Source organism: Echinococcus granulosus (genome assembly GCF_000524195.1).
Source record: "Echinococcus granulosus chromosome Unknown EG_S00013, whole genome shotgun sequence".
Classification (NCBI taxonomy): domain Eukaryota; kingdom Metazoa; phylum Platyhelminthes; class Cestoda; order Cyclophyllidea; family Taeniidae; genus Echinococcus; species Echinococcus granulosus.
Window position 1 is genome coordinate 1,443,805 of NW_020170393.1, and position 13,387 is coordinate 1,457,191.

Below are 13,387 nucleotides of genomic sequence, written 5' to 3' on the forward strand. Positions count from 1 at the left end.
GGGGGGGGGGGGAGCAGCAGTCTAGCAACGGGGGGAGAACAGGGTACTACCTGAAGCTACTCAAATGCATGTGAAGGGGATCATTATTAAGGAGGTTACTAACACCTCTGTCCTCCAGGTGACTTTGAAAAGTCTCAATGGCTGTTGCTATGCCAAAAGGCTTGGAAGCAGGATGATTTGTGGTCCACAGACAATGGAATTATCAGAAACCTAAAAGAAATATAAAAACGATGTTTCTGTAGACTCTCTTAACGGTGCAGTAGCTAGAGCACTGTAATTGACATATTGTATTTTCTTTGAGAGAGGATTTTTTCAAACGCAAAATTCATGTTCCTGCTGACAGCAATCTTGATTAAACCGATTACTAGTCATTGGGTGCCAATTTTACACTCTTCACCTATTGTTACTCTTTAAGCTTGATAAGACTCAATGGGAAACTTAGCATTACAACCTTCGGTTATGCAAAATGGTCAACGAGCAGTAAGCAGTGTATCCAAGGCTGATAATTGTTTAAATGGTGGAATTCCTTAAGATGATAAAACAGTCGTTAAACACGTTAATCAAACCTAAGAATGTCAACTCTTTCCGGTGGTTTTTTAACAGTTATTTAATTTAGTTCGAGACTTAAAATGAAACCATAGTTTCTAAGGCGTGGTACTTGTTATAATGAACATTTAAATATGGGTACTCCATTTGAAGTGATTTTTGCTTCTCCTTTGCGGTATGGCCCTCTGACCATGCCTACAGGCGCTTGCCGACACGAAATGTAAAGCATTGTCCTACTATGACTTCGTCGGAGACTCCATTAATTTACGGCTACTTGAAAGGCATTTGTGACTCACTCCACTAGTTCTGTTTAGTTTCTTTTTCTACATCTATTTACTTGCTTTTTTGAAATGAGGTGAAGTATGCTAGGCCTTGACAACCTTCCAATTCTTTGTGTAAATTGTCACAATGCACTTTTTGCTGTTAAAATGTCATGGCAAATATTTAATGCTCCACACAATACATGGTACGAATTATGGCTATTTAGATGAGTGAAGCGGTCCACGGTGCCCATCACCTATTAGAAATCCCGTTTTGAAATCACTAAACTCTTCAAGGAATAGTACCTTAGATATCCTAACAGTCAACAGATTGATCCGGTACTTTCATCAAGCTTGAATAAGCTGTAGCGCCTCAAGTCCTGACCGAAGTCGAAAGAAGGCATAATACTTTGGTAGAGTGGGTAGTACCGATGTAGAGAAGGGCTGGGGGTCACTGGCGTGGGGTTTGGGGGCCATGCGGTCCAGCTGAAGTACGATCACAGAGCATGCAGTGCCTGTGCAACCAGAACAGAGAACTAAACAAACAAAGACATAAGTCAACTAAACTCCCACAGTTTGAAACGGGAATGATGTCATTTTTATTTCATTTTAACAGAAACTCTTGTAGAAGATACTACTTAATATTTTTACTTATTTGTGGCAATGTCAAATTATACCAACTACAGTGAAACGGGTTCCGAAAATGCATAGTTTCAACTCACCTCTCAAGGTCTAAGTAAAGGGGACATTTTATCGTCAATTTAATCACAGTTGCATGTATACATCTCATCCGCTCCCAAGGAACCAAAAACGTGCGAACTCCCCTCGAGCAAAACCTTTGTTTCCATCCCACCTTCGTTTCCCGACCATTCATTCTATTCCGTAAGGGATTGTCAAATGCCAAGAAAAGCTGACAATCACTTGGAGACATGTGAGGGGAATTAGGGCTAGGCAACATCACCTCTCGACTAAGTTTATGAGGTAAATGGTGTGGGATCCGATGTTGGTAGAATACGAATATTTCCTTCTTCCACCCAAATTACTTGTCCTGACTGTTTCTCAAAGAGTTGGTCTTGCAAAACCCACCATTTGTGTTAAGTAAATCTCATCCACAGTCATTTAGCTTTCAATATAAACAATTCCGGCTGCAGCTCACCATACAGGCAAAACTTGGTCTTCTGGAGATGTGGTGCCTCGGGAATGTGAGCAAGTGAGTGGATTATTCGGAAATAACCAATAATATGTTCCTTTGACCTTGAAACACAAAACCTGCTTCTTACCTCAAGTTAGTGAGTAAACAAATCTTTTTCACTGACGTATTTTAGGAAGATGCGGGAGTGGAGGAAAGATTCTTATTCTACAAAGCATATTATCATCTTTTAATGAATGGGGCGTGGTGAACTCCATGGCTTTCCTTCCCATTTTCAAGTCGTATAAATAACATTGCGTAACTTCCCCATGTTCAGGAAGATGCACCAACCATGGAAGCTAGCCTGCTTGAGACATTTCAAAGGCGAAACGCTCTTGGAATACTGCGGGAAAGTTAAGAAAGACTCTACAGCCTTTAGACCTGGCTGAAGCTCGGATCGTAAAGCAGATAAACTCGAATTACATCCAATTCAGGCTACATTTTATGATATGAGGGTGTGAAACAGCAGGTGAATAGTAAGGAGCACAATAATGGTCACCAGCGTTCCAGATTAGAAATGACAACAATATAGCAAAACTGGTTAATTATTTCCCTCAGTCTTGCAGTAACAGTCTTCTAAACCAAATGCATTCCTTCTTCTAATTCCATCAGGTCCGATAATAAGGAGCCAACTGGTCAGCTAAATCATTACAGAAACCCATCAGCCATCTCAAAGTTGTCATGAGCTTGCTACCACCCAGGTGTCATCTTTCCGGAAGAGGAAGGCCGGTTTGATATTTACGCAAGAGAAGTCGCAGATAAGGCCCTTACGAAGCGCTCTGATGCTTCGTCATTCCCATTCGCGGTAAGTTTTAGGCACCATTTCCTCCTCTTGTTTTCCCGATAAAAACGCTCGCATTGAAATTCACAGCCCGAAAGGTTTTTATTGGGAGGGGCTTCAGGTGGGGTGTAGGGGTGGATGTATGAATGCCCCCCCCCCTCCCTCTCCTCTCCCCCAATAGGGTTACAGCCTCGTAATACTGTCCCATTTCCCACTCATCGATTGAGAAAATACAAGGCACAAGCTTTTCCCAGTGGACTAATATATTCCCTATTAACATTATCCATAGATGACACCCTGATTTTCTTAAAGTCTGCAACGTAATACGTGCTCCTCACCAGTCTGCGGAAACTGGCTATACCTAGACATACATCATAGGGTTGGCTGAATTTATAGTAAAAGATTTGACGTAGGTTGTTCCTAGCATGAAGGCAGTAGCAGTTTTTACTTTTTAAGTAGCAGCCGAGTTCGTAAGTTTAGTTGTTTTAGTGTTGATACCATTAGAACAGCGAGATGTCTGAACTGCGGACATCGAGTGTGTTCTACGATTGACAGTAAACGTCTTGAGAAAAAAAATTCTTTAGGTTGTTCTAGGACATCCATTTTTAACTTTTACAATCAAATTCACTATACGTAATTCAAAAGGAATGCCTTTTCTTTTGCGAACCTTCTTCTTGGCTCTTGTGAAGCCAAAAAAAACGATTTTCAGACGGAATTATGGCCTTTTCTCCTTCCATGTTTCTAGTATTGGAAATAAAGGCGAATAAGCATTTGTAACTTATTCAAAAATTCCTTGTAAATGACAAGATGCTGTTCGGGTACTGGTATTTGAACCTCCAATTGACGGCTCCCAAATCATCACGTCATACCCACTGACAAGTTGTCACATTTTTTTGTGCTCAATGCATAAAGATGGCTATTTGATGTATACAGCTACATACCCATTAACATTAATTCAAGGAATAAGCTAAAAGTGGGGCTTGAAAATGACCAAAGATCCCTTAAAACTCATCATACAAGACAATTTGTACAACTTAATCCCAAGTTGATGTGATGCGAACCACCAATTTATCCCACTCACATGTCTTAATTTGAAGTTTCAAAGTGAGACTTGTGTGTTATCACCAAAGAGTCGGCAGTTTAAACAACTTTGTCCATTTTATTAAATCTCTTCAAACCGCCAATTTTATTCTCCCCACAAAATCCCTGATTAACAGTGATCGGCAGTTTCTTCCATAAAGCAAGTGATTAATGTGCCACTTAATTCTTTCCAACAAATGCCTGCCAATTTGCTAAAGAGAAAACGAATTTTAGGGAAGAAAATTGTATCCTCCATTGCATACAACACCTCTCGGAGGATTTAGTGATGACATCATTCCACTTAGAAGAGACATCTTACAAATGTTTACCAATAGTTACTAAAAAAAAAAAATTTCTCCAACCCTCTTTTGTGCTCCATTTTTCTTCGAAAAGGCTACAGGAAGAGACAACTAAAGGCATAAATTCTAGAAGCCCGACAGGCTACCATTGTGATTGGCTAAAATCTCACCTAGTGTTATATTCACCTAAGATAACATTCCAAATAGACCTAATTGGATTCTCCCAGTAACCGAGGTTTTCAATACCTTTCGTCTACCTTACGCGACAGCTGCCACTGGTGTCCGCTACAGAAGTGTCAGACAGAAGTGGACATTTAAGCAGCCAGTGTAGAAAAGTGGCCCTCTACCACAAAACTTTTTTCCTAATACGGCATGACTAAGAATAAGCCACTTTTATGGCCTTTAAAAGCCACTTCACCACGTCTAGTTGGAAGACAGTAGTGTCAACTGACTTTTGAAGCCTCGATGTTGGCAGCTGAACAGGGCCTAAAGTTGCCAATGTAATCAAATTTGTCTGATTTCATGCACACTTGAAACAAAAGTCGAGGTCGAGAGAAAACTAGGAAACGCGCGTGCGTTGTCAAGACATTACTCGTCGACGAATAATTCATCCTTCTAACTTATAAAATCGAGATATTTTTTTAAACAAACCGAAAGTATGTAGCAATTAGCTCAGGTCTTTCAAACCTTAATTTTATGGATTGAGGCAAACTACAAGGCGCTACTCCAGTAAGTGTAACAAAAGACGCCTTTATGGCATGATTTCTTAGTGGATTGTGGAAGCATTTTGTTGTAGACTAATCCATCGACGCTAAATCTTCACTGATTGTTAAACCCAGCCCAACTTACTCACTACACTGTAGAATTTACCCATTCGGATCCCAAGTGTACACCCTCAAATGTGGAATGACTTGAAAGGGATCTATTTTATAAGTTGAGGCTAAACTAATCAAACCCCCATCTACTTAATGTGTATAATACTTACTCTTCAGCTATAACGTTATTACTTTAATTATTTAATTTGCCATGTTGCTAACTGGATTGTAGGCTTCTTCCCTCCTCTGAAAACGACTGACCAAACAATTAAAAGGAGTGCTAATAAAAGAGCCTCTTGCTAACGTCAGGGACGTCAATCTTGACATAGATGGGAAACAGGTGGACTGCAAACTGAAAAAATAACATAAACTGGTAAGCTGTTAAAATAGTATCAGGATGCCTCCATTGGAAACAAAAATGCTACTTTAGGTGTTTGACTGCTGGCAGTGGGGGATCATCCGAGATTACTCCTTGAAATTTGCCAAGAACTCAGATTTTATGGTACCGTTATGGGGGCGGACTGGTACCTGTGAAGGATATGCGGGCGCCTGCGACATAACAGGTCAAAAGTCATGGCATAAACTTGAACCATCTGTGAAGAGGGTGAGAGGTGGAGAGGGGGAAGGATTCGACAAAACTGTCATGATTTTATAAAAATACTGTTTTATTAAGTTGCATGGTGTGATAGTAAAGACAGAGAATTCGGGGTGTTGACAAACACACCAAGTTGCCAATGTTTCATATTAGGTCAATAAAATGTATTTTTTTTTTTAAGGCGTAATACTTTAATTGTTTGGTTAATTATCCGTATTGAGGACTGGCCACGCTGGGCGGCAGGGCCTTCTAGGCGTGACAGTGGCCCGAGTATTATGCATTCTTGCGTCTTCAGGTAAGCCTCGGTGAGTTACATTAGTTTTGCCACTATCAGCCTATCAAAGCCGTCCTCTTAATACTTAATTAGGGTAGGTAATGAGAATTATCAATGTTGTGTAATTTGAATATCCTAATTGAGAAAGCAGTGGGATCTAGATAAGTTTGGTGGTAGCTAAAAATTCACTTTTCCTCATCGTTTCTCACTTTTTGCCGAGCAAATCTTTTTAGTGAAAAAATAAATCCAATTTGTCGAACAAATTGGCATATCTGATACTCTTTTGCCCTTGTTTATGCCTTACCCCAGTTGGTACGTACTTTTACTGCAGATTTCTAGAAAAAAAATTGACAATTGATGGCATTCAAATTTTGTAATGCCAATTTTGTTTTTCTAGAGAATGCAATGCACAAACGTCATTTTTTCCTTATCTTGGAGGTCTTATGTCCTACCAATTTTTCGTGCTAAAGTACCACTCTATTTGCCCTCTCCTTTGCTAAATTGCAATTAACCATGCTTTGAAAAAAAAAACATAATTTCCAGGAGTGGAAGATGCAAATAAATAGAAAAAAGGACTTTTACAAAATTTCAGTTAGTAAATCTTTTAGTGGTTTACTTTGAAAATATTACCATTCGAATGACTTAGCCTACCTGGAGAAACAAAGTGGTATTCACCAGCATTAAAAGGGTGAAGCAAAGAAAGGTTTATAATACAGTTGTTTGAATGTAGCTTTTGGGCTAGAGGTGGTCAGTAAATACGAGCCTCGCTAAACCGTGACATCTGTACCCATAGAGGACGGCCACGGCCAACTCGTCTGCTCATTCTAAGAGCATGAAGGCAGAGGTGAGAGGGACACCGAGTCCACTGCTATCTTATCAAAACAAAAACTAGGAATAGCTATAAAATCTAAAAATATTACTTCTAAATTGGTCAAATTAAGCTCTGTACTTGATATAGCTCCTTACAAGGGAGGATTCCGCCGTAACTTAAGCATTCAAGAGACCATCTACTTTAACTAAATCAGATTACAGGATATATGTCACGGTCTTTTGACTTGTATCCTAGAGAATTGGCCGTTTTGGTAGCAAATGTCCTGATATTTCTCTATACCTACTGCGGTCTTCTCGGTAACTTGATCCGGAGAATGCATGTATTGACTATCAAAAAAAGACTACACACTGTGCAGACGTGGCTAATGGAATGTCGTAATTACTCATGGTACAGTTGGGCCTTCGGTACCAAAGAATGCTAAAAGAATATCAAGAAATGCCCTGAAAAGGAATGCCACCCGACAGAATAATTTTTGATTGATTCTGACGGCTGCTGCTGATAAGGTACTTCTTAGGTCAAAAAGCCATAATGATCGCTAAACAAATACATGAATTTTCAGAATACTCTGGCAGTAAAAGACACATTGTTCTACGTCTTTAGAGTCTTATTTGGCTGGTATGCGTAAGGCAGAGAGGCCTCCTCGCTATAGCAGAAAATTGGGACGATAACAGTCTAACCCTTAGTTCAGAGGAAAGCAGTTCCCCTTCGGTCTCACCTCTGCCACGCTTATTCTTCAGTAGTGGATTTTAAATTCGTTAAGTTGGTAGAAACTAATCTTGGAAATGAAAAGATAAACTCTCCTACTGAGTCAGGATGGGTTACAGCATTTATTGCACTAGAAGTGACTTTGTCTGAAAATATCATAATCTCTCAATAATACATTCTTCTTCTTTTTCTTCTCTTTCTTCCCAAGTCCTTAACTTATGTAGTTTAATAGTTGTTCCTAGTACTGCTTATAAAGATGTTAGGTGACAATTCCAAGAAGGTAGGAACACTTGGGAGACTGGTAGTATGGTCATCACACGCAAGTCTTCCTTCCACCCATGTGGGAATAAATTTCAATTTGACAGTGTGCCAAATTCTTATTTTCTGCCGAGTTGGAGCAGCACAGTCATGATATTACTGCCTGTCGCATTTATCCCAGTGTCCGCGAACCGGAATGTCGAACTGGCCGAATGTGGGTGAACTGATTCCACGACGGTAACATGTCAGCTAGGGGTTGTGAAAGAGGGTGTTCTCTCAATCGGATCTCTAAGATTAAGGGATTAATTGTTCTGGTATAAACCCTTCCGTGACTCATATCCCAGTACACAGTGAAATTCTTGCCCTTCTATTTGACTGTTCTGTGGATGTAGAAGAATGCTTTTACCTGAACAAATGAAAAGATGCATACATAAGTAAGGACTTGAAACTTTAAAAGTTTAGTCACGTGGCTCTGAAGCTTTTCAGATTACCAGAAGAATAAAACATGCTTTTTTTTCTTAAATAGAATGGCAAGACAAAAGACTATTTATGCATGTTAAAAGACGTCCGCGTGTCCACTTTAGAGCGGGAAAAGAGTGGGAAATAAAATAAAAGGAGCTTGGCTTGAGCCCAGGTCAAAAGGTCCACTTCGAGAACATTCGAACAGCTTTAAGCAGCATGTTTTAATGAAACATTTTGAATAATCATATTTTAAAATCAAATCACATTATTAGGGTTTTGTTATGCCCGGCAAAGAGCCGGACGTTCAACACTCAAAAGGGAGGACTACAAGAGATGAGACATGAATGACACGTACATGCGTTAAGTGCTAGTCACATTCTCAGCAAGTGCGGACATGTTTGCAGAACAGGCATAACAACGCGTCAGAACACGCTGCCGCCTCTGGAATTTTACAGTAGCATAAACACACCTCCTTGGAGGTAGCGCATTTAGAACAGGCGTACATGCGTAGATGGAGGTTAAAATTCTTGTTGTGCCTAGGGTGGATCCCTTACCTTCCTGACGTTGTTTTAAGCAAGTAGAGAGTCGTGGAATAGAAACAGTAATTAATTCAAGCGAATTTCATTACTTTTTATAACAAAACGTCTTTACAACCCAGAACTTCTCTTTGTCAATCTTATATCTATTAATAGACCAGCATACCTTATTGCTTCTTCACAGATGTCGAGGGTGGATTACGTTGTTGGCAGCAGTGAGCCATCCGGTCCAAACAAACACCACTCCTGATTCCGTCCACAGTTGACTCTACAGCTACTCGAAGGAAAAGGATGGTTAAAATCCTGCCGGCTTGGAAACCACCCTATTTTCCAGCTCTGTAGGACGGCTATTAATAGAGCAAGGTCCGGTTTTCACACATCCGTTATACAGGCCGACAGCCGCGTCATTCGCTTTAATGTTCTATTGTGTTTCCAAGTGCTTAGAATTTCAGTATGACGTGGTCATAAGATCCTAAATAAACAAAATAGGTAATTTTGGGGAATGATATCCAAATAATCTGTTTGCTAGGTTGACTTTGTAGGAAGGATTATCATGAGGTGGTCCAAAACTCACGCAACTCCTGTGTGGTGGTAAGTTCGGGGGAAAATTGGCTTTGCTTAGATGCGGCGGTAGTAGCGAGCATGGTGATGAATAGAAGTTGACCTCCAGGATCAGCAAGGCACGTTTGTAATCCCAGCAATTTTGGGCTGATCTTTAGAAGAGCGAGTAACGCATGAGTCAGGCTTGATGTAGAAAATCGGCATGAAACAGCCTTAAAACTGTCATATAAATTTAGCTACCATGACCTTCAAGTGCTCTCTTCCAAATTGATCTCGCCTTGGCACATTTCAGCTAACAGAGGACACAACAGAAGTTAATTCCTTTGTTAAAATGAGAGAAATTAATCCTTTCTCAGTTTCGACTAAGGTTCGCAGGAGGCCTCTTTACGGTCGAATGGGAAGTATATCCACAGAAATCACAGGAGAAGCTGTTTAGTAGGGGAAGAGCTCCATAAAATCCACGTCTCTTCAATCATTTCTTCCTCTCCTAAGTATAACTGGAAATTTCCATCAGTTGGGTTTATGAGCCTCTTAATTAGCTAATTCAATGTTGGAGCTAGATGATGAAGTACAAATAGAATTGACACCTCCTGTTCCCTTTTCTGCATTTCGGTGAATTCTATGGTCCCACTCAAGAGTCACTTGTCGCAACTTATTGAATGTTACCGTGGCAATTGTTTTCCTCGCCATTCCTCCACGTTTATTTCCTTGACTTGCCAAACTCCTGTAAGCAAGTAACCGATAAAGTTACATTTTGGTAAGAAATTATCCTCCCAGATACACTTAACAACAGTTATGACTTTAATCTTGGTAAATAATGAACAAAGAGCAACTCATTGTGACTACAGACCGCTGTCGGTGTCACAACATTCTGCTTCAGGTTATTGATATGTCAGCCTATCACAGGGCGTCGAGGTCATGCCCCCTAAGCTGACCTTCATTTTCAATGCCAATGGGTTTTAGAGTTTGTTTTTAAAGGGTGAGTAAGAAGCACAATGCTCCACATGTGAAGTCCAATGCCATTAAATTGTCGCACTGCATTGAATCATCGCATTTATGACGCCGTATCGAGGCGAGGTGAAGGATGTACACGAGTGGCCCCAGCATTATTCTTCACTTATGCCGACAAGTTTAAAGAGCAAATAAGCATCCGAATGAGTCAGATATCGCTGATGAATCACCACTCCATTTCCATTTCACTCAAATTAAGCATAAGTTATCATCAAATTTAGTGAAATAGGAAAATGAATACATTTCTTCTCCTGTTACCACCCGAATTAATGAGTGAAAGGGATGTCAGAAATGGAACTCGATTCCTCCTATCATTTAATATATTTTTGAGGCGAATCGAAGTGGACTGGAATCACTTATACGTCTTCCAGGTCAACAGGAGGGTATCAGTCATAACCTGACCTTTGTAAAGTATTTAAGACGTGCTTGAGCTATCCAGATGGTAAGCACGAAATTCTCTTAAACTGCTGGTGGAGTCGACTTAAATTACCAAAATCCATGTAATTACCACATAACAGCATATCTCAGGTCAAATGAAGGCGCCTTGAACCCTGATATTTTAACCATAAAAACAAGTACGTAGCTGAAAGTTAATAAATTTGTTGCATTCAGAAGAATGCAAAAAAATATAGGCCAATATGACATACTTGAATTACTTGTTTAGCTCCTAGTTTTGGTTACACAGACACTTAAGACCCTGCAATTGTACTTCCTCTGGCCTGCATAGCCTCCTCTCAGCCCTTCTCACGACTCGGGGTGCTAACTTCTTGGCAGCGGAAAGCCAACTTGATCCTAACGAACAGCTGCCTTGATTTCCATTCTAGAATGCTGATGGGCGAATATTTGACGACTCCCTACAGAAGGGTCGTAATTGACAACCACTTCCAGCAACCACCCCACTTCCTTGTTCGGCGGGAGTTCTATCAACAACTAAAGCAAGACTAGCTATAAATTGTGTGAAGAAGTTTGTTACGCAGCTGTCTACGACATCTGTGCCTTGGTAATGCATATTCTGTCCTAGTACCTTGACTTCTTCCGACTTTGGGGGAGATTTTAGAGCCCCACAATTAGGCGTTAAATTATTGCCGATTCCTCTTTTTTATTGCAAAAGTATAATCTGAAACTCCCAAATTCATCTAAATTCATCCATTGCTTTCTACTTCCCAAATATAGGCCTTTTTTACTGCTGGTTATGTGAAAATGTGGGTGTGAGGCACCGCTTATTACCAAGCGGAACGCTGTGAACCTGGCCGAAAAAATCAATGTAAAATCGGTAGGTGGCCTCAAAAATCAATGGCCGTTCAATAAAGGTGTGCGTGATAGGCGACACCCACCACCGCACCCGGTAGTCATTTGCTAGTAGCAATGAACCGCTCATTTTAAATCAGTACTGTCTATAGAGCTGTGAGTGAAGGATTTGGAAGAGGAGGGAAATTCAAAGAGCCATCTTTTTAGGGGAGGTTTTATGCGGGCAATCATTTAAAAGGCAAGCAATTTTGATAAATTCACCTGCAAAATCAAATAAACAATAAGCCAAGTGGAAAATTCTATCAAAATAAAACCCTTCTGTCTGATTTTTTGATGCAAGGCCAAAAGGGTATCAGCCTGAATGAGGTCATAACTCACGAAATAACGTCAGCGAATCCTACGTGACGCACTGTTTGCATGGGTGCTAAAAGAAGGTTGGCTTATGCGTCTCCTTTGGTACGAAGACCAATAGTTGTCAGGTGACTTTGTTGAATTTTTTTAAAATTTGTGCGTCACAGATTTACCGAAGATAGGTTCACTGAAATGCAAGGAGCGAATTTCTAATGGCGCCAAAACAGTGCAAGTGGATTGCTGCAGCATTTTACGGGTTAACAGAGTGAAAAAATGGAACGTTTAAATTCATTTTTTCTCCACTGATGCAAATATTAACAGGGCACTTCAGCGTTCCCATCGGAACTAAGTGCTAAGCAATTCCAGAGGTCTTACTTGAGAGGAAGGAAACCTTCCTTCAGAAAACTGTTCGTTCTAAAGTCCTTGAGACAAAAGTTAATGAATTGATACGGTGCAATCCAGGCAGTTTACAATTTGAAGACTGTAAGTGTCAAAGAATCCCTAAACAGTCGGTAAAAAATGCTGCCATGCTTAAAAAACTGTCTATCCGATTCGTGCATATTGAAACTTGGAGGTCACGTTTAGATCCAGTTTCGCGGCTTTGTTGACGGTACCGGTGATTTATACGACAAATTTGTACTATAAACACAAAAAGGTTATTCTTGTCTTAATTTGAACCGGCAAGCACCTCAACTTGGATAAAATCGCGTAAAATTTTCTGCTTGATTCGCTCTTATTACCCGAATATGGAAGGCACATCACCGTTAAACTGGTCATTGAATACGGCTTGATGAAATAAGATCGTTGTCAGGAGCATTTGTGTTCTGTTTTTTGCCATCTTGTCGCTCATTCGCCAAAATCCGCTTTTTAACGGAATCGCCTGTGAAGTGAACTAGGAATTACCTTTAAAGTGAGCAAAGACCCAATTACCTAACCCCAAAATATTCAGTTGGTCTACCTAGACTCAAGACTGCAAACCCCCGGGGCGTACAAAATGATGGACGTCAAAATGACTATTTACGCTTCCTACTTCAAAGTAGGCTAAATTGTGAGTAAAAGCGAATATTAAGTAGAGCTTATCACCACACCATCAACTGTGAAGTCCATGGTATTCTTCCGTTTTAAAATATCTTAGTTGTCCAATTGAAAAGTCCCATTTGCACAAATATCACTCTTTCAACCTCCAAAAGCGGGTTTGTCTTCCTAAGCACTCCTTAAAGTTGCCTTCTGATAAACCGGAAGTGTGTATTTCTTGAAAATTTTGAATCGTGCGTGTTGATAAATCGCCTCAAAGCGGTAAGCCTTAGTATCACGAAAGGCTATTTAATAAAATTTGTTAGGCTTTAGAGCTGTGGTGACGAGTAACAACAGTTGTTTAAATTAAGTCGGAACTATTATTTTAGCCTATTTCAAACTCATTATTTAGCCTTTAGAAGTGTTTCGGCCTTCAACACGTGAGTCCAGGCAAACTCTATAAAGAGTGCTACTGAGTATCATCCTCCACAGGGTCGCTGCTGAAGTCACTACATAAATTGTTAAAATTTTGCAACGTTTGCACACAGACACAAAAAGCTATGCAATCAC

General features: G+C 40.2%; 1 protein-coding gene across 1 annotated transcript; it reads right to left on the minus strand. All coding sequences in view use genetic code 11, as the record gives it.

Annotated features, from left to right (window-relative positions):
• Window positions 1-7,806: 7,806 nt before the first annotated feature.
• On the minus strand, window positions 7,807-9,276 carry EGR_02863 (hypothetical protein; the record flags this gene model as incomplete). Its single annotated transcript, XM_024492112.1, has 2 exons — window positions 7,807-7,922; window positions 9,207-9,276. The coding sequence occupies 2 exons, from the start codon at window positions 9,274-9,276 to the stop codon at window positions 7,807-7,809; spliced, it is 186 nt and encodes a 61-aa protein (XP_024353606.1).
• Window positions 9,277-13,387: the final 4,111 nt, after the last annotated feature.